The sequence below is a fragment of the Macrotis lagotis genome, chromosome X, assembly GCF_037893015.1.
Source record: "Macrotis lagotis isolate mMagLag1 chromosome X, bilby.v1.9.chrom.fasta, whole genome shotgun sequence".
NCBI lineage: Eukaryota > Metazoa > Chordata > Mammalia > Peramelemorphia > Peramelidae > Macrotis > Macrotis lagotis.
In genome coordinates this window covers 252,126,591-252,145,334 of record NC_133666.1, presented here as the reverse complement: position 1 = coordinate 252,145,334, position 18,744 = coordinate 252,126,591, and the positions used below count along the sequence as shown (strand labels likewise).

Genomic DNA, 18,744 nt, shown 5'->3' with positions numbered 1-18,744 from the left:
ATACTTAGAGACCTCTTTTAGAGTTTGATTCCATTTTAAAAGCATGTTAATTTACTGTTAGAGATTGAGCTCTGAGAGTCAGTGTGAGTGGTGTATGTTCACTGGTCTCAGTATTTCAGGATTTAAGTGAGGAGTACAGAGGTCCTTGTTTCCTTCTCCTACAGGATACTTGAATAGGATTGTTTTTAATAGCTGAAACTCTCATCCTTCTTAATACTTGTAAAGTGGGGAATTTATAGTTATTCAAAATTGAAGTATTGGCAATGTGTGTTTTGGAAGCAGATATACTGAGACAGATGTCTATCAAAAAAATAAAAAAAATTTTTCAGTAATGCAAAACCATAGAAAACCAGAGTCTTCACTGCAACAAGTTGTAGCAAACCAAATACTTCTTTGAAAGCAGGCTGGTTGGTGTTCCATCAGCTATTGAATAAGGCAAGGGAACAGACTTGATGAATGGTTGCTTTCATTTGAAAACAGATCTTTCCTTCTGTGAGATAGCTTCTCTCTCGCACAACCCTTTTGACCAGTCTGGAATTGTGACAGGAGTATTGAAATGAGGAAAATGTTCATCTTTTATACTTATGATGTCCTTTCTGTGAGTGTAAGAAGAAGTCAGCCCCAAACCCTGAGGGTATATTCAGATACAGATATTTTAAGCACATATTATACAGTAGAGGTGTCCAAATGATTTTTGAGATTGGGTGACTCCATACACTGCATGCATATCTCCGTTTTGAGGTTGGTAGCAGGATACAGAGGAAGTGGTTGTTCCCTGTTATTTAAGATTTTGCAGTCTAGTGGGAAAGACTAGGCCAGGTAATGTATGAAAACTAATAAATGATGGCACATATTCCATAATTATGGGATGAACTGTATGGAACCAAGTGCTAAATTCTGTAAGAATTCAGAGTTGAGAGATCAAGTGAGGAGTGCCTTGAGTTGGGTCTTGAAGCTTGGCATGGAATTTTCCTAAGGGAAGGAACAGAATCATTGAAAAGTTCAGGAATATTAAAGATTCAATGTGAATGGTCAGCCCTTAAGTACTTTTTTTCTTACTAAAGATTTTATTTTGAGTTTTACAAATTTTCCATCAATCTTACTTCCCTCCCCCCACCCCCCACAGAAAACAATTTGTCAGTCTTTACATTGTTTCCATGTTGTACATTGATCCAAATTGAGTGTGATGAGAGAGAAATCATATCCTCCTTAAGTACTTTTCATCTGGCAACAATATAGTCCGATTTATGATGCTGGTGACTATTGAAATATTTTGTTAGGCAGTAAATTAAAACTATTAGCATTATTCTTTACATTAGAGGGTTAAAAAATAGAAACCTGTTATTTCCTTATGTCTTTTGGTCATAGAATGCTATGACTGACTTAAACATTAGAAATCATCTATTCATTTCCTTTATTTTTACAATGACATACCCATAAATGATGAGTTGGGACTAGATCTCATGTGTCCTGATTTCTTGTCCAATGGAACTTTTCCCCATGCTGCTTTGGATTCATTCCTTCTGTTCCTTTCTCCCTACTGTTACTCTTGTTCTAGCCTTAGATTCCATTATCTCTTGCTTATATTACTTATCTACTTGTAGCAGATCTGTCAAGTTCTACTCAAATCTACTCTGTAAAATTCTGCCAACTAAAACGTCTTTTAACATTATTTTCATTATTAATGTCATTTTGCTTTCCTTATTCTAGGATCTGTGTGACTCCCTATTGCCTCATGAATTAAATCCAAATTCCTTAGCCTAATTTTAAAAACCATCATCCCACCCAATCAATAATTATAACATATGACAACAGTATAAAATTTATCATTATAATTGCTGCTGACATTTGTGTACTTTATCAGGTAGTGTGAAATAGTGGAAAAGGTAGGAAGTTAGAATTTATAGGACCAGGGTTCTAATTTTGGTTTTTCTACTTATAAACTATGAGACTAAGCTTGTCATTTAATTTTCTGAACATAGTTTGTTCAATTGTAAAATAATTGGCACTGTCAAATCAATTACTTTGCACCCCCATCCTCTTCTAGTTCCATGCCTTTCTTTGGGTGCTGGAAAGACCTGCGTTCAACATTGGACCAAGTCATTTACTAGTTGTGTGACCCTAGGCAAGCCATTTCACCTCTGTTTTTTCAGTTTCCTCAGCTGTAAAATGGGAATAATGATAGGTTCTACCTCCCAGTACTGTTGTTAGGATCCAATGAGAAAATATTTGTAAAATGCTTTAGCACAGCATCTGATCTCCTGTCCTCCAATCCTCTACCACCACTGTTGTGCCTTGCCATCCCAACCTTCCATCACATCTTATATTGCTTTTATACTTCTCTCTGCATGCAGCATGATGCTTATTGGATTTGATAATGTGTGGCTTCCTCCTTTCTCATTGAAAAGTCCCTGGAAGTCTATTCTGACACTCTTAGATTAGTGGTAAATTCATTTGAAGTAATTATTTTTTTTTGTAGTTTATCCTTTATAACTATAGATTACTGAAACTTAGTTTCTCCAGAGATTTCTCTGACTTAAAATAGGATTTGTGGATATTGACAAATGCTCCTGGTTATAGCCAGATAGTACAGTGGAATAACTGAAGTATAGAATTCTACTTTTCTAAGCCAGAGAAAGAAAATTTAAAAATTGTCCTTGTCTCCCACTTTCTCCTTCCTTCTTTCCCTACCTTTTGCAACTGCCAAAGTTAATTTTTAACCTCCAATATAATACAATCAGGTTGAACCTGATGCATAAATCTTATTGAATTTTCAAGCAAGCTTAAAGAGCAAGCCCTGGAGCAGAGGGAATAGCCTTGAAAGAATTTTTTTTTCTGTTTTCTAATGCTCTGTTGGACTTCACCTTTGATATTAACATGGGAGGGCTGACTGGTTTCAAAGGAGAGAAATGGAACTTTAAACAAAAATTCTTGTATTGGTTGGAAAGGAGAGAAAAACAAGAGAGGAAGGTCTTGTCATGTTCTGTTGGGGAAAAAAAGAATATAGTTGTGCTTTGTCCAAGATGAAGGAGAGTAATGATGCTCTGGGTATTTTAGCAAGACTCTCTTCTCTTTTTTCTCCTCTTTTCTCTTTCTCCCCTCCCTTCTCCTTCCTCTTTCTTAGCTTTTTACCAATAAGTTTTACTTTTGATTTGCCTGTGCAGGCTTTTTCCTCTTCCTCTGAAAGTGATAGGAGGTTAAAGAAAAGTGGCCTGGGAGGGTGGAGTCATCATCATACTATCAGGTGACAGACACCCCCCCCCCCCATGATCCAATGTGAAAAGGGAGGAACTTTTAAGTTGATATTCAGTTCTTCGTTCTAGCTCTTAGGCAAATCGATATTGGACTGCATTCATGACTTCAGTGCAAAATTAGAGGGAGGGGCTGCATGGGGCAGCAGGAAGAGTCCTGAGCTCGGAGTTTTTGTTGGCTTTGGTTCAAATTCTGGCCCTGCTCTTTACTACCTAAGTAACCTTGAGGGAGTCACTCATTCCTATGGTTAGGAATTCCCCTTTGACTGACCTGGTGGAAGAGGGAGCAGTCAGGGCGAATAGATTTTAGCAGAGGCAGCACAGTGGGTCAGAGTGTTGGCGTTGGGAAGACCCAAGTCATGATCCAGCCTTGGACACTTACTAATTATGTGACTCTGGTGAAGTTGTTTAACTTCTGTTTCCTCCTTTGTAAAAATGGAGATGATAGGAGTATCTATCCACCAAGGTTGTTTCAAAAATAAAAAGATGGCATTGATAATGCTTGTTGGATTCCTGAAAGTGCTATTTAAGCACAAGAATTGTTATTAGAAATTATTTAACCAGTAATCACAAAAAAAGCAATGAATGTTATATATTCTAAAAGAGCTTTCAGTACACAGCAATTATCTGAAGGATATAGTAATATTATACTGTCATATGTAAAGGATCAAAAGCATTTTGGCATTCTATGGAAGCAATTTTTAAAAAAATCATAGCTTAAATATTTGCCTTTTCATGTTTGACTCTAAAATCTATGCATGTTAAAATAATTTTTAAGATTTATGTAAATTGATAGTTATTTCATAGCTTATTTGTTACGACCACATTTTTAATGGTGTTCTAAGGTTCATAGAAACTGGGTGATTCTTTGCCTTAAATATGCCTGCCAAGAAGTGAATTCCTCATGAAGTTTTGGGCTTGCTTCTTAAACTAGATATTGTAAAATATTTGGGAGAGATAGTTTGACATTCATTTTACTTTTTAAGATTTGACTTGAACAAGTTTATGGATATGTTAAATTTTATCAAGATGTTTATGTCTTTTGTACCCCATATACTATTTTATTTTGGTTTGGTTTGGTTTAGCTTTTGCAAAGCAATGGCGTTAGGTCCCATATACTCCTAATGGGAAAAATTATAATGCACACTTTAGCTTTAGGAAATATTATTTCTGCTGGCATTTTATTGGTTGTTAGATAATCAGTTTATGAAGTTTATGTGCACTGAGTGATAATAAATTATTATTGTAAAAAATAATCATTGAATTAACTAAACTTTTATTTAATTGGAAATTCAACCTAATTAGGGATGGCCTTAGAGATCAAGTCTATAATTTTCTTTCAGGAAATAATTAGACAACTTCTCTGTTTTGCCAGCAGAGGGCTCCCTTTTTTAAGATATGAGTGTCACTTTTTTTAGAGTATTCATCAAAGAGGATGCTTTGAGAAGTGATTTATCCTATATTTTCAGTAACACAATAGCATCTGCATAGATAACAGGGAATTCATGAAGAAATTGTTTGAGCAAATATTTCCAAATATGTATTATAAGATTTTTTTTTCCCTCTGAGTAACTAGGAAGATATCCTCCCTGGTGGATAATCTGATTTTGAAATATTTTGGTTTATTTGGAAAGTAATTTAATCTTGTAAATTTTTCATTTGATTGAAGTGAAAAGTTTTTAGGCATGCTAACTCTTTTAAGTAGTTATGCTAAGAAAAGAGGTTTCTAAGTTGATGAGCTATAGAAAGACAAATGACACTGTCAATGCAGTGATGTCTACATGCTAGCCCTGTGACTAGCTGGCAGATATTTATTTTATTATTAATCTATGCCTGTTCATTGTGGGCTTATCCCATAGAAGGATGCTTCCTAAGTGTTTCTTGAATGTCAAAACATTTTAACCATTTGATCTGAACACCCCACACATTATGAGAGTAATCCTAAAGCAGCTTTTTGGTTTGTATCTGTTAATGTCAAGACACAGCTATCACTCAATAGAATGTCAGATTTCTTTCCAAATGTTAAAGTCTAATGGATATTGGGAAGACCCTTTAGCTTCCAAGGGAATGAAGAGGTAATAACTATAATGATGATGAGCACAGAATAGAAATCATAAAAGCATGAGATGGGTGTAGATTTTATCTTCTTTGCATATGGCTAAAAATAATTGACATCAATTTGTCTTTTAGCTTGGTTTTGGCTCCCCCCTCCACCCTTTCTGTGGAGAAAGGAGAAGGAATAGACCCTCTTACTGTTCTCACAACATCCACAGAGGTACCCACACTGATCCCTAGGATACCTTTGGTCAGTCAGGTGAATGTGCCTCCTATTAAACAGTGTAACCTCAACTCTTCAAGGTTCACTTCTTCCTATAACTTCCTCAGATACAGGAAATGAAAACATCCTCTGGGATGATTTGACCCCAATGTCTTCCCTGTCCTGTCCTTTGCCCCTGTGTGGCCATCAGATAAACATAATGCGGACACACCTCTTAATTACTAGAAAATGGTGTAGCAGTTTAACTGTTGGTCTGAGGAATGACTGCAGAGGAGTTTACACATGGCCGTGAAGTGTTCTATTCATGTCTAGTAATAATAGCTTTAGTGAGGGACCCTCCCTTACAAATATTTTGGAATCTGTATTTTTAATCCCTCCCCTGCCAGGCCTATTAAATAGACTCAGCCCAGGATGGAGCCACTTCATAAGGGTCTTCAGATTGCACCTGTAGTAACGGGTTCTATACAAGTGTGGAGGAGGTGGTGGTGGTGCTGGTGCCGGTGCCACCAGAGAGGATTGTGAGCCAGTGACTCTGTATGTGCCTGGGTTGTTCTGAGAGGTTCAGAACTTTTACAAGGAAAGCTTTGATTCTATTTTTTGCTGAACTAGCTCAACCACTTCCTGTGTTTGGCTGCTCCTAGTGCCTTGCTTGACTGCCGGTTACTTTAGTTCTGCAGCCAGTTAACAGAGCTTATTTTAGGTCTGCTTACAATGGCCTTCTCTCTCTCTCTCTCTCTCTCTCTCTCTCTCTCTCTCTCTCCCCCTCCCTCCCTCCCTCTCTCTCTCTCTCTCTCTCATGTGCTCGGCTAAAACGAGAAAGTTAGCCCTGCGCTGGCCACTTGTTAGCTGATGACAACTTTTACTTTGACTCTGGTTTTTCCCTCCCCCCACCTGAAATCCCTAGCTCAGCAAATATTTGAACCTGCCCAAGTTAATCATGAAGCTGAGATCTTTATCTGAGAGAGACGTGCCAGCGACGGGATTTTTTTTCCCACAGTACAGTACTGAAATTGAGTTGGCTTTTTAATGATGAGCCAGATAGGAGCGGATCTCCTCGGACGACACTGAGATTGCATCTGCTCCGAGCAGAGCAGGAGGAGGGCGGCTCGGCTTTTCTGACTACATGTTTCAGCCGTTTCCTAGTGGATTTTATGGAACGTTAATTGAAAGCTGTACAATTCCTCTTCGGGAAAACTTTTCTACCCCTCCCCTTAATTGGTTCAGACGGGATTGGAACCAATTCACGATTGGGTCGGGGGAGGCCCAGGGGCTTTTTCTGTTTTCTTGGTGGAAAAGTAGCTTTGTAGATTTTTCATATTGTTGGATCCAGGAATTTCAGAGGAAAACATTTGCAATGCATAACTTACAAAGTAAGTTGTTTTCTGATTTGTCTTTTTTCCCCTGCTTGGGTTTCACTCTCCTCAAAAGCATGAAATATCCCCCTCCTCTAGGAGATTGCTGATACTTATGTGAGTTGGAGGGTAGTGAAAGCAGTAGACTGATGGGGGTGGGTTAGAGTAGGTTTTTTGAGTGTGTGTGGAGGGACAGGAGGGAAAGACTGTATTTGGATTGGAAGAAAAGGAAGGAGCTAATTACATTGTGCTTGGTTAGAAGTTGTTCCCAAGCCAGGTCCTAGGGAGGCAGTGGAAAATCACCTGTCTCTCTGTCCTCCCTGTGCTGGCTTGCCATATGGTATCGCAGCAAGCTAGACTGGTTTGGGTTAAGTGCTAACCTGATTGTACAAGTGTAGCTGTCCAGAGTTAGAGTTAGCTCACTGAAAAGTTAGATAGAAATGGCTTTGAAAATATTGTTTAACATTTTGGGGGAAGACCAGCATGCTATCTTAGTTTTAATTTAAAAAAAAGGGAAGAGCAGTTTATACAAGCCTTCTGTTAAGCAAAATGATTGTCATTTAACATAGGCATTCCCAGCCCCCTCACTCTTTTGGGACCTGTCTTTGTCTGTCTTAAGTACCTTGTTACCTTATACAAATAGAATTTGGAAGTGTAATCCCTGGAATGATAGGGAACATAAATGCATGCACACAGTGCAATGTCTTTGTCCATAGTGTCCATTTAGTCCAGATTGGATAAAATCCTAAGAATAAATTTCAGTGCCATCTGGTACTCTTCATATTGTCTTTAAAAAATGCATAATATAAGATTTAAAAAAATAATGTAGGCATTTTTTCAGGGACTCTGTTAACTTGCATAGCTGTTCAAATAAGGACCATTTGTCTTGGGAGAGTTGAGTTTTCTTTCTTAGAATACCCTGATAGATCTAATTCATAGGAAGGATTTACATAGGCCTCACAGTTCGGTCAGCTGTGTTATGAGATAATTCACTGGGGCTAAAATTGATCAGAAATGTACAAGAAATCCATGTTTTAAATCTGATGAAATGGAGACACTGGAGGAGTAGTACAAAGAGCAAAAAATGTGATGAAATTGTCTACTCTGAAAGAATTAGAGGCAAAGTAACTAATGATGGAAGTTGGATGAGGAATAATTTGTAGCTATACCGATACTCTACATTGTGATGGATAAACCATCTGCATTTGGTGAGGCACATTAAATTACCCAGTTTTGTTCCATTTTATTTAGTTCTTCACTAAGCATTGATAATTTTATTTACCCTCTCTTAATATTCATGTTCATGCCTTTTTTTGAGGAGGGGGAAGATCCATCCAATTATGTTCAATTTTAAAATATTTCAAAGAAGGGAAAGATTTTCTCTGCAATCATATAAAATATATCTCTGATATAGAGGTACATTTTAAGGTCTCTGGACTTAAAAAATTTAAGTGAATTAAATCAGAATAAAATTTGTATATCCTTCAGTATTTAAGAGTTCTTCATATTATTATTATTATTATTATTCTGCTTAAGGAACATAAAATCTACCTTAAGTGCAGAAGTTTTTTTAACATCTTCATAAGATCTTGAAACCAAGAAATGTCCTGGCTATCTGTAAACCCAGATGCACTTGGGGAAAGAAGGAAGGCAAAAAAAAGGGGAAAAAAAAGCTACGTGCTGCAGCCTATCAGCTTTTGTCAACCTGCCAGCAGCGGAACGTACCATGCTGCAAGGAGTCATAAAAATGAATTAGAAAACTCTGTGCTAGGAGGGAACTGTCGTATTAAACACCTTTTTGAGGAGATGAGCTTGCATACATTGCAGTCCTGTTAAATGTACAGTCTCTCTGAGATTGAAATAGTGTTAAGATGAGTACGGAACAAAAATGATGAAGCAGGAGGGGTCTGGTGACATTATTCTGACTTGATTGGCTGGGGTGTATGATGTAATAGGTTACAGTGCAGCCCCTTATAGGTTTTAAAATGAATTCCAAGACACCATTACAAAGAGAGCCTGACTCTTTTCTTTTAACTGAGCTTAACCAGGGAAACTCTTATACAAATGTACAATACTGTTTGGAATATGGAAGACCTGGATATAGACTGTTCTAAGACAGATATACATTGTGGCACAGACTTGATGTTTTACATAGAAATGGATCCTCCAGGTAATGCTGCAGTGTATGATTGTGTGTGGAGGGCTAGTTCATGTTAGTCTTTTGACAGCTGCTGTCAAATGTAGATTTCTAGTCTTGATTTTTCTTTTTTTTTTTCACGGATAAAAAAGGAGTTGGAACATAATAGAAATTTAAGAAATTGTTGGTTTTCATGTCAGAAACCAGAATTTTATAGTAAATAATGATTATTACTTGGATTAAGGTGAATTGAATTCAGACTTTCTAGTTCTGCCTTTTGTTATTTTTTTAATCCTTTGCTGTTTGGGTCATGTTGTTATTGTGTGTTGCTTTTTGTGGTTAAAATGTTGCATCTTTTTTGCTTCTGATCTTTGGGGGTAGGGGGCAGGAGGCAGAATGTGAGAGAAAGCACTGGTACTTTGCAGTAATAACACATTACCATGTACTTCTGGTAAGAGCATTTAAAATATAACAATGCATACAACTTAATTCCTGGCCTGAAACTATTCTAAATATATATATATATATATATATATTCAGTTTTACTTGCTCTTGTTCATTTTAAGATGTTGTAAAAACAGATGGAAATTGGGCTTACGTTTATTATTTTTTTAATTTTTATGAAACATTAATTTATCTACACAAAGAACTACAGAATTATCCTTAAACAAGATCATTAAAATAAGCTTTACAACTTGAAACTTAATTCCTTTTCCCTAATTTCATGATCATTTTGATTTTTTTTTTAACCGCCCCCCCCCCCCCATTCTAGCTTTGTCCTTCCCCCTCCCTCCTTCCCCAGCTTAGTAATTCAGAAGTGCTGCAGTATCTTCCTTGGCACCCACTAGTATATGTATGCTGCTTTGACATTGAGAAAGGGGGATGTGGTTTTTAATTAGTCTTGGCATTTGGAACACAATTTATTCAGCAGAATATTACACTTAACACTAAGGATATTTAGGTCACAGATGGGCTTCTTAAAGTGGTTTTTGGCAGATCAGTGCACAAAATAACTAAGAATCATAGAAACCTAATTCCTTTTCCTAAAACATACTGCTAGAGATGGGTTTTTATTAACACAACAGCATTTGTGAAAGAGAGCAACCAAATTTCTCCTCAATAATTAAATAGGAAGAGGAAGTTAAGCAAGACCATTTGATTCCTTTTGGTCCTGTGTTGATGATCTTATAATTGATGGAATTAAACAGACACCAATTTTATTATAAGCAAAGGAAAATGTATTTTATTTTGAATTTTTGACACTTATCCAGCTTAATTTCTTTATTAACTTTGAATTCTTTTGATTTATACTTTGAAATATATATTCTCTCTTTTTAAAAATTCCTGAGATGTTTTTTCAGGAATTGCTGTATTCAAGGACATGTTTTCAGTTGTTCAAATTTTTGCATACATAGTGATGTCATTTGTCTTAAGAATGATAGGTATAGTTTTTATCCTGGACTTGTATTTTGGAATGAAATTAAACTTTGTTCCCTCTCTCCATCCTTTTCAGCACTGCCTCCTAAGCCACCCAAACCCACTACTGTAACAGCTAACAACGGTATGAATAACAATATGTCCTTACAAGATGCTGAGTGGTACTGGGGAGACATCTCAAGGTAAGACAGCCACACAAAGTGATTGTATATGTTCCATTTATGTTTCGCATTATTAAGAACAGGAAAACTACCAGCTTGCTAGGATCCATTTTCAAGATAGCTTCCAACATAAACATGAAGCATAGTTGGCTTTGTTCCAAAGATGACCAAAAAAAGTCACTGGGACTTGAGAAGCAATGAGGGCCTGATGCCTTATGAAATTAAATACTTTCAGAGCTTTATTATTGTCTGACATGCCTAGGAAGAGCTTAAATTAAAAGGGCAATGCCTAGAGACAGAGTGAAAAGTCAGACCTTCTGCTGAGAGAAAACTTGCAAGATTTAATCCTCTTATTTACACCAAAAACGAACACCAGTTTTGAAAGCCTATACTGTGATTGACCTAGCCATGTTGATTGTTCAGAGATATTGGAATAGATGGAAAGAACTTTTTGCAAGGATTATAGTAGTGAGACTGTTGAGTGCATTTTTGGCTTTCATGTCAATGTGCTTGCTTTTACAGAGACATTTAAGTGAGGGGGGAAAATTGTAGTGTCAGTAAAGCACAGGATAGAGAGATTTAATCTGGAAAGAAAAAAAATATATAGTTGTGAAGCCAGAACAGCTCCATCACAGAAGTGAGCATTTATTCTTTTTACCTTCAGGGAAGAAGTAAATGAAAAGCTGCGTGATACAGCAGATGGTACCTTTTTGGTCCGAGATGCATCCACTAAAATGCATGGAGACTATACTCTGACACTTAGGTAAGACTGTATGTTCCTGAGATCAGCACTTAGGTTGACTTTAAAACATTTTACTAAATAGGAAAAGTCACACTTTAGAGATTCATACTGTTTTCTCATATTCTGTTCACAGGAAAGGAGGAAATAACAAATTAATCAAAATATTTCACCGAGATGGGAAATATGGCTTCTCTGACCCATTGACTTTCAACTCTGTGGTTGAACTGATAAACCACTACCGGAATGAATCTCTAGCTCAATATAATCCCAAACTGGATGTAAAATTACTTTATCCAGTATCCAAGTACCAACAGGTAAATAACTCTAGTTATGAGTAGATTTTGATAAGGTATTGCTTGTGAATCACTTAAATTTTCAAAATAAAGCAAAAAAAAATGTTGAAGTAGCACATCAACTTGTAATCATGTTTGAAAATTTTATAATTTTATAATTGAGAATCCTTCTCACAAAGAGTTCAGTGGAATTTTGTGTCTTCCTGTAATAGTTTTTTATTTCAGTAAAGGCCATTTTTTTTAAAGTAATGACTAATCTTAGTTTAGTGGGCAAGATATTAATTCAATTTAAATATTTTTTTAAATTCAATCTCTTCTAGGATCAAGTAGTAAAAGAAGATAGTATTGAAGCTGTAGGAAAGAAATTACATGAATATAACACTCAATTCCAAGAAAAAAGCAGAGAATATGATAGATTATATGAAGATTATACTCGAACATCTCAGGTAATCATATTTCAACTTCAGTATTCTTGGCTTTTTGGATTTTAAGCTGGTCACCAATTGGCAAGCAAGCATTGACTTTCAGAGTCAGTCATTCACTAGTTGTGTGATAACTGAAAATTAATCTACCTCTCTGACCCTCAGTTTTCTCATCTGTAAAATAAAAGTTGTGAACTAGATGACTTCCAAGGCTCAGTGATATTCCTGTGATATTCTATATACTTATCTTTAAAAAAGAAAAGTGAGAAACAAAACCATGAGGGGCAAATTGTGTGTGTGTGTGTGTGTGTGTGTGTGTGTGTGTGTGTAATGTAGTTATTTGCAATATATAATTGATACTGCTATGATCTGGCAATATATTATCTTTTTTAAAAAGGTCAGAATATAATAATGTATATGTATAACATAATAAATTAGTTTTATAATATATAAAAATCTTTTGTTTAGATTTAATTTTTTTATTTAGAATAAATATATCACTAGGATCTTAGGTGTACTAATTAAGCATTGTCATCCAAGTCATCTTTGAAATTTGTGTGTGTGTGTGTGTGTGTGTGTGCGCGCGCACGCGCGCGCGCGCATGTGCGTGTGTATGTATACTAACAGAAATCATCTTCCTTCATTTAAGAAAGTGTAGATGAAGCACAGGACTGTGTGGTGTGTTGATTTCATTGACTGATCATTATTCATAAAACCAGCTTGCTTGTGCTAAATATTTGGCTTTAGAAAAAGCCTTCATTTTTCTATGTTTAGTGAGTTGTGTTAGATGTTGGGTAGTATATAGATACAAAGTTTGACTAAGACAGTTCCTGCTCACATAAAACTTGCAATATTTTGTCAGTCATTTCAGTCATATTCAACTCTTTGTGGCCCCATTTGGGGTTTCTCTGCAAAGATACTGGAGTGATTTGCCATTTCCTTCTCTAGCTTGTTTTACAGCTGAGGAAACTGAGGTAAACAGCATTAAGTGGCTTGCCTAGAATGAGATCAGATTTGAACCCAGGTCTTCCTGGTTCCAGACTCAGCATTCCAGTTTGTAATGTACCACTCAGATTAATGAAGTCAATTAATCATTTTGTATTTGTCTTTGTTACTGAATGGATATGGTCTGTTTCATCTGAAAGCATCAAGTCTTATTTAAAAAAATAAAATTGCATTGCAGGAAATTCAAATGAAAAGAACAGCAATCGAAGCATTTAATGAAACAATAAAGATATTTGAAGAACAGTGCCAAACCCAGGAACGGTACAGCAAAGAATACATCGAAAAGTTTAAACGTGAAGGAAATGAAAAAGAAATACAAAGGTCAGTGGGTGATTAAAGGGTTAATATTTCTTTTTGTTCAGAAGTCCCTTAGTCCTCCTGTTAATCTCCATAAGTCTCAGCCAGCTTTCTCTGTGATGTATCATTTAGAAATGGCACAGGGATACTGAGGACTGCAGCATGCTAAGAGGAATAACTATTATGCAGCTGGGGCAAAAATTATGAACAACTTTATGAAAACTTCATATGATGAGCCCACTGTCTAAAAAACTTTTTTCTTCCCTCTAGGATAATGCATAACTATGAAAAGTTAAAGTCTCGAATCAGTGAAATCGTGGATAGTAGACGAAGGTTGGAGGAAGATTTGAAGAAACAAGCCGCTGAGTATCGAGAGATTGACAAAAGGATGAACAGCATTAAGCCAGACCTCATTCAACTGAGAAAGACAAGGGACCAATACTTGATGTAAGAGAATTGAATTGAAAGCTAAGTGAGCTATTTATGGGTGATATGTTTATTCTCTGACCTTGATTTTTATTTTCATTTTTTTTTTTTTTAATTATAGGTGGTTGACGCAAAAGGGTGTCCGACAAAAGAAGCTGAATGAATGGCTGGGCAATGAAAATACAGAAGAGTAAGTAACAGAGATATTGTCAAGAAATTTATTAGCACTGGGTGAAGGCCATAAGTGTTAAGGCCTAAAGCAATAATTTAAGAAGACATATAAAGTTAAAAAAAAGTAGGCTATATTTTCATTTCTCTACTGAACAGAAATCTCAGTTCTTTAATTGGTTCTTGAACATGGGTAAATGACCTTTGAAGCACATATTTGGGAAATAAATCATTATAGCATCATAGATTTAGCACCATAAAAGATCTTAGAAACCATCTAGTTCAACTCACTCATTTTACAAATTAAGAGACTAAGGTTCAGGGGTGGCTAGGTGGTGCAGTGGATAGAATACCAGCCCTAGTGTCAGGAGTACCTAAGTTCGAGTGCAGCCTCAAACACTTAATAATTATCTAGCTGTGTGGCCTTGGGCAAGCCACTTAACCCCATTGCCTTGCAAAAAAAATAAAGTTAAACTCAACCATCACCTTTAAAAAAAAAAAGAAACTGAGGCCCATTTTTTTCTGTCAGTGAAGCAGACAGAATAATTAAGTAACTTGCCCTAGGCCACATGCATATTAAAATGTCTGGACCCCACGGTTCATACCCAGTTCCTTTGCTCCCAAATTCTATGTTTTCTAGGTGGTACAGTAGATAGAGAACTGGGCCTGGGAGTCAAGAAAACTTGAATACAAATATAGCCTTCACTTCCTTAGGTATGTGACTCAGAGTCACTTTAACCTTTGTCTGCCTTGGTTTCCTCAGCTGTAAAATGAGGATAAAAGTAGCAGGGTTGTTGTGAGCATTAAATGAAATAGTATTTGTACTTTTTATTTACCTGGAGCCTTTTATTTCCCAAAGCACTTTTGGTTTACTTTATTTATTGTCTATTTTCTGGAATAGCAGGAAACAGCCTCTAGGATAAACTAGTAAACCCTCTTCTATTAATTCAGAATCCAACAAGATAACCAGTATATCCCCCCCCCCCCCCAGTTAAATGAACATGTATATTCATAGTGGTTATTGTGAAGAATGTGCAAAGATCTAAAAGGGCTTTCTGATGAAATCATCAGAGAAAAAATAATGTTCTCTGTTTAAGGTTGTTTTCATTCTTTGAAAACTGATGACTTGGAGTTAATTAGAATAGTCCATCCCCCAAACATTGTGAACAAACAATAGTTTATTGTACTAGTTTTTTTACTATTGGGATTGTGTTTGGAGTTCTTTGGTAGCAAGCACCAATGATTATCTGGGAATGGGATGTTCAGGGGCCAACTAAGATAGTAGTTGAAATCATTTAAGAATCTCTAGAAGTTGATCATTCTAAAATAATAATGACAAGAATTTTCAACCAAATCCCTCTCTTACCCCACAATGTGAAACCCACTTGATCCTTATGTCTAGGCAGTAAGGAAGGTATGGCCAAGGCTAACCCCAGACCAGAGTCAAAGGAAAGCTTTAATCTGAGAAGGTAACTTGCTATTAGAATTCTGGATTTGGAGTCAAAGCACCTGGACTGATGTTGACTTTGCTACCCTTGTGACCTTTTGCAAGCCATTTAAATTCTTTGGGCCCTAGTTTCCCCATCTGTCAAAATGAGAAGTTGGATTAGTTGACCTTTTAAAATTTCTTTTCTACTTTACATCTCTGATCCTATTTTCAGGATGTGAGAAGGCCATATACAAATAGTATTAATGTTCTTCATGAATTAGTGGGAGTGGTTAAGAATTTATTAATGTGTATCTTAAATATAAACCTGCTTTCTTTCTGTGCAGCCAATATTCAATGGTGGAAGATGATGAGGATTTGCCACACCATGATGAGAGGACGTGGAATGTGGGAAGCAGCAACCGAAGCAAAGCAGAGAACCTCTTGCGTGGCAAACGGGATGGCACTTTCCTGGTCCGAGAGAGTAGCAAGCAGGGTTGCTTTGCTTGCTCTGTAGTGTATGTATTTCCAGTGAATTTTATTTTATTCTAGACCCTTCTCAAGAGCTATAACCACTCAATGAAAACTTCTGCAGACTCTTATATGTGACTAATTGTATTAGATGGTGCTAGAGATCAAAGTAATAAAGAAGGCATCACTCTTGTCTTCAAGGGGTTGAACTGCAGAAACCAAGGATTACAGCATAGGGTAGTAATATAGCCTTAGTGGACATTTTGGGTCAACATTTCCTAAACAAATAAGATTTGATGACATTCTGATAAGTGAAGTATGCAATTCCTTCATTTTAATATATTTTGAGAATGTCTTTTCAATAGTTTGAGGGTAGCTTTGTAAAATACACTTTGATGTGCCAACAGAGTTATAATTACCTTAGTAGGGAAGACTGGTGAAGATGGTGACAGAGACTATCTCTACATAATGAAAAACATCTTGTAGGAAATAGGGTTTGATGAGAACTTTGAGCAAGGACTAAGAATGTGAAGACAAGGTTTCAGAGCATTAACTTGAAATGTGAGGACAGGATTTTCAAAGTATTATTCCATATATCATTTCATTTTAACTTTATCACAACCCAATGAGGTATTGGGTAGTAACGGGTATTAATCCCTGTTTTATAGCTGAGAAAATTCTAGTTCCTACATGGTCACATCATTTATTCATTTCAGGTAGAATTTGAACCCAGGTCTTCTTGACTCTGGGCTCCAGCACTATCTACTGTGTCACACTGAAGAGTATTTCATCACAGTAATAATAGCTACCTATGTCAGACATGGTGCTCAGTACTATAAGTTTTCTTATTGGATCCTCACAATAACCCTAGGAGACAGGTGCTGTTAATTTCCCCATTTTACTAATGAATAGCAGTTCTGTTGAGGGTCACACCACTAGTTATGTTCCTGAGGTCAAATTTGAACTCAGGTCTTCCTGGGGATACTTTTACACTAAGAATGTAGTAAGGGAGAGGATTTTGGGGAAGTCCATAACTTTTAGCCAGTTTTTCTTAGTCTCCCCCCTCCCCCAATAATTGCAAAGTTAAGTCTTTCATAAACTCAGAACTCAGGCTAACTTTTCCATTTCCTCCTCTCCTTTCTAGGGTGGATGGTGAAGTAAAGCACTGTGTGATAAACAAAACGCCAACGGGCTATGGATTTGCAGAGCCATATAACTTGTACAACTCTCTGAAAGAACTGGTGCTACATTACCAACACACGTCCCTGGTCCAGCACAACGACTCTCTCAATGTCACCCTAGCCTACCCAGTCAATGCACAGCAGAGGCGATGAAGAGCTTATCCTGTCTCTTTACCTAAAAGTTCCACGACCCCGAGGCCTCTGGAGAGCAAAGGGCTCCCCTCCCTCCCCCCCTCAGCCTAACCTGTGATTTTGAGCTGCAGATCAAAGCTGTCTGTCTTCAGATAGGACTAGAGCTTTCTTCGGGGAAAAAAAAGGATGCGGGGGGAGAATGCAGCCTTGTGCTGTGACATAAGTTTCTAATCCAGAGTGGGTTTTTTGCTTTTTTTTATTTTTATTTTTTGGTTTTTTAATTTAAAAAACACGAAGAGGAAAAAAATGCTAAATCTCTGCCTGCAGGGACATAGAGGCCTTTAACTAACATGGTGCTTGTTTACGCTTTCTGAAGCTTTACCAGCCTGAAGTTTGGACTGTGTGGACTGAGGGGCGGGCAGGGCTCGGCAGCCCTGCCAGGAGAATCGATCCGGCCAGCCACGACTGGGCTTGGCAAGCCATTGTGCTCGGGGGGCCCACATGCACCGCACTGTGGATTATTTCATTTTTCTGATGAATGAATGAATGAATAAAAATGTAGCAGAAAGACACTTCCATCAAAGGGACACTTTAAGAGGGACACTTTAAAAAAAAAACTTTGGTTTCTTGTCTGTTCAGAGGAATTACTATGGTAGTCAAGTGCCAGGAAGTGTTTTGTTTAGACTTTAAAACAAAACAAAACAAAAAAAGGGAAAAAAAGAACACCACCCCCAACAATCCACCCAGTTTGGAGAAATCAAGCTTGGAGGATGAAGACTTTAAATGAAATACAGTATATATATATATATATATATATATAATATGTACATAATATTGAATGACTAACTGTCGAATAGATGGCTCCTATCAAAAGCAAACAAGCTTCTCTTTTCTTCATTTTGCTGAAGGCTAAATCCTTAGTGCTATGCAATTCTTCCTTTTCATTAAGTTGTATTTCAATTTTAAATGTACCTTCAGAATAAGCTTCCCCCTCTTCCAGGTTTTGTTGCTTGAAAATGTTGTTTCCCTTGTTTTTTTATTAATATTCATTTTGTTATTTTTTTTAAAGAAAGAAATGTACAGGTTGCCAGTAAAAATTGGCTTCAGAATTAAAACTATGAAATATTTTACAATTTTTCTTGTACAGAATACTTGGCTGTTAGCCCAAGGATAAAAAGTTCATAACAGATTTTTTTGGACTAAATGTTTTGTTGGGCAGTGCCTGATAAGCTTCAAAGCTGCTTTATTCAATAAAAAAATATGAATATTACAAAGTATCATTGAAATCCAACAATATTGTTTTAAGATTCTTAAACATACGGTACCTGGCAATGTTTATTTGAAAGAGTATTGTAAGCTTCTTGTATTTGGTAGAATGGGATCTAAAGGGGAGAGAAGGAAAGGGTAGTTTGCACCTTCTCCTTTCCTTAATGTTAACTGAGAACAAATGATGTAATTTGTTTTAGTTTTTTCCAAATCCGTTTGATTTATTATTCATAACCAATTAAGTGATAGTCTAACCGACCACTGTAATCCTTAAGCTTCACCCAGCTGGTCTGATATTT

At 36.6% G+C, this 18,744-nt stretch overlaps 1 protein-coding gene across 3 annotated transcripts in view; it reads left to right on the top strand.

Annotated features, from left to right (window-relative positions):
- PIK3R1 (phosphoinositide-3-kinase regulatory subunit 1) overlaps nucleotides 1-18,453 on the top strand; it is a 95,622-nt gene extending 77,169 nt beyond the window's left edge. The window contains exons 1-10 of one of the 3 annotated variants that reach the window (XM_074201295.1): nucleotides 6-6,899; nucleotides 10,532-10,637; nucleotides 11,281-11,379; nucleotides 11,492-11,672; nucleotides 11,972-12,097; nucleotides 13,257-13,399; nucleotides 13,646-13,822; nucleotides 13,923-13,991; nucleotides 15,743-15,913; nucleotides 17,011-18,453. In XM_074201295.1, the coding sequence (XP_074057396.1) occupies nucleotides 6,653-6,899; nucleotides 10,532-10,637; nucleotides 11,281-11,379; nucleotides 11,492-11,672; nucleotides 11,972-12,097; nucleotides 13,257-13,399; nucleotides 13,646-13,822; nucleotides 13,923-13,991; nucleotides 15,743-15,913; nucleotides 17,011-17,200 (1,509 nt within the window). In that variant the 5' untranslated portion in view covers nucleotides 6-6,652 and the 3' untranslated portion in view covers nucleotides 17,201-18,453. The other 2 variants (XM_074201296.1, XM_074201294.1) reach the window with 2 other exon arrangements.
- Nucleotides 18,454-18,744: the final 291 nt, after the last annotated feature.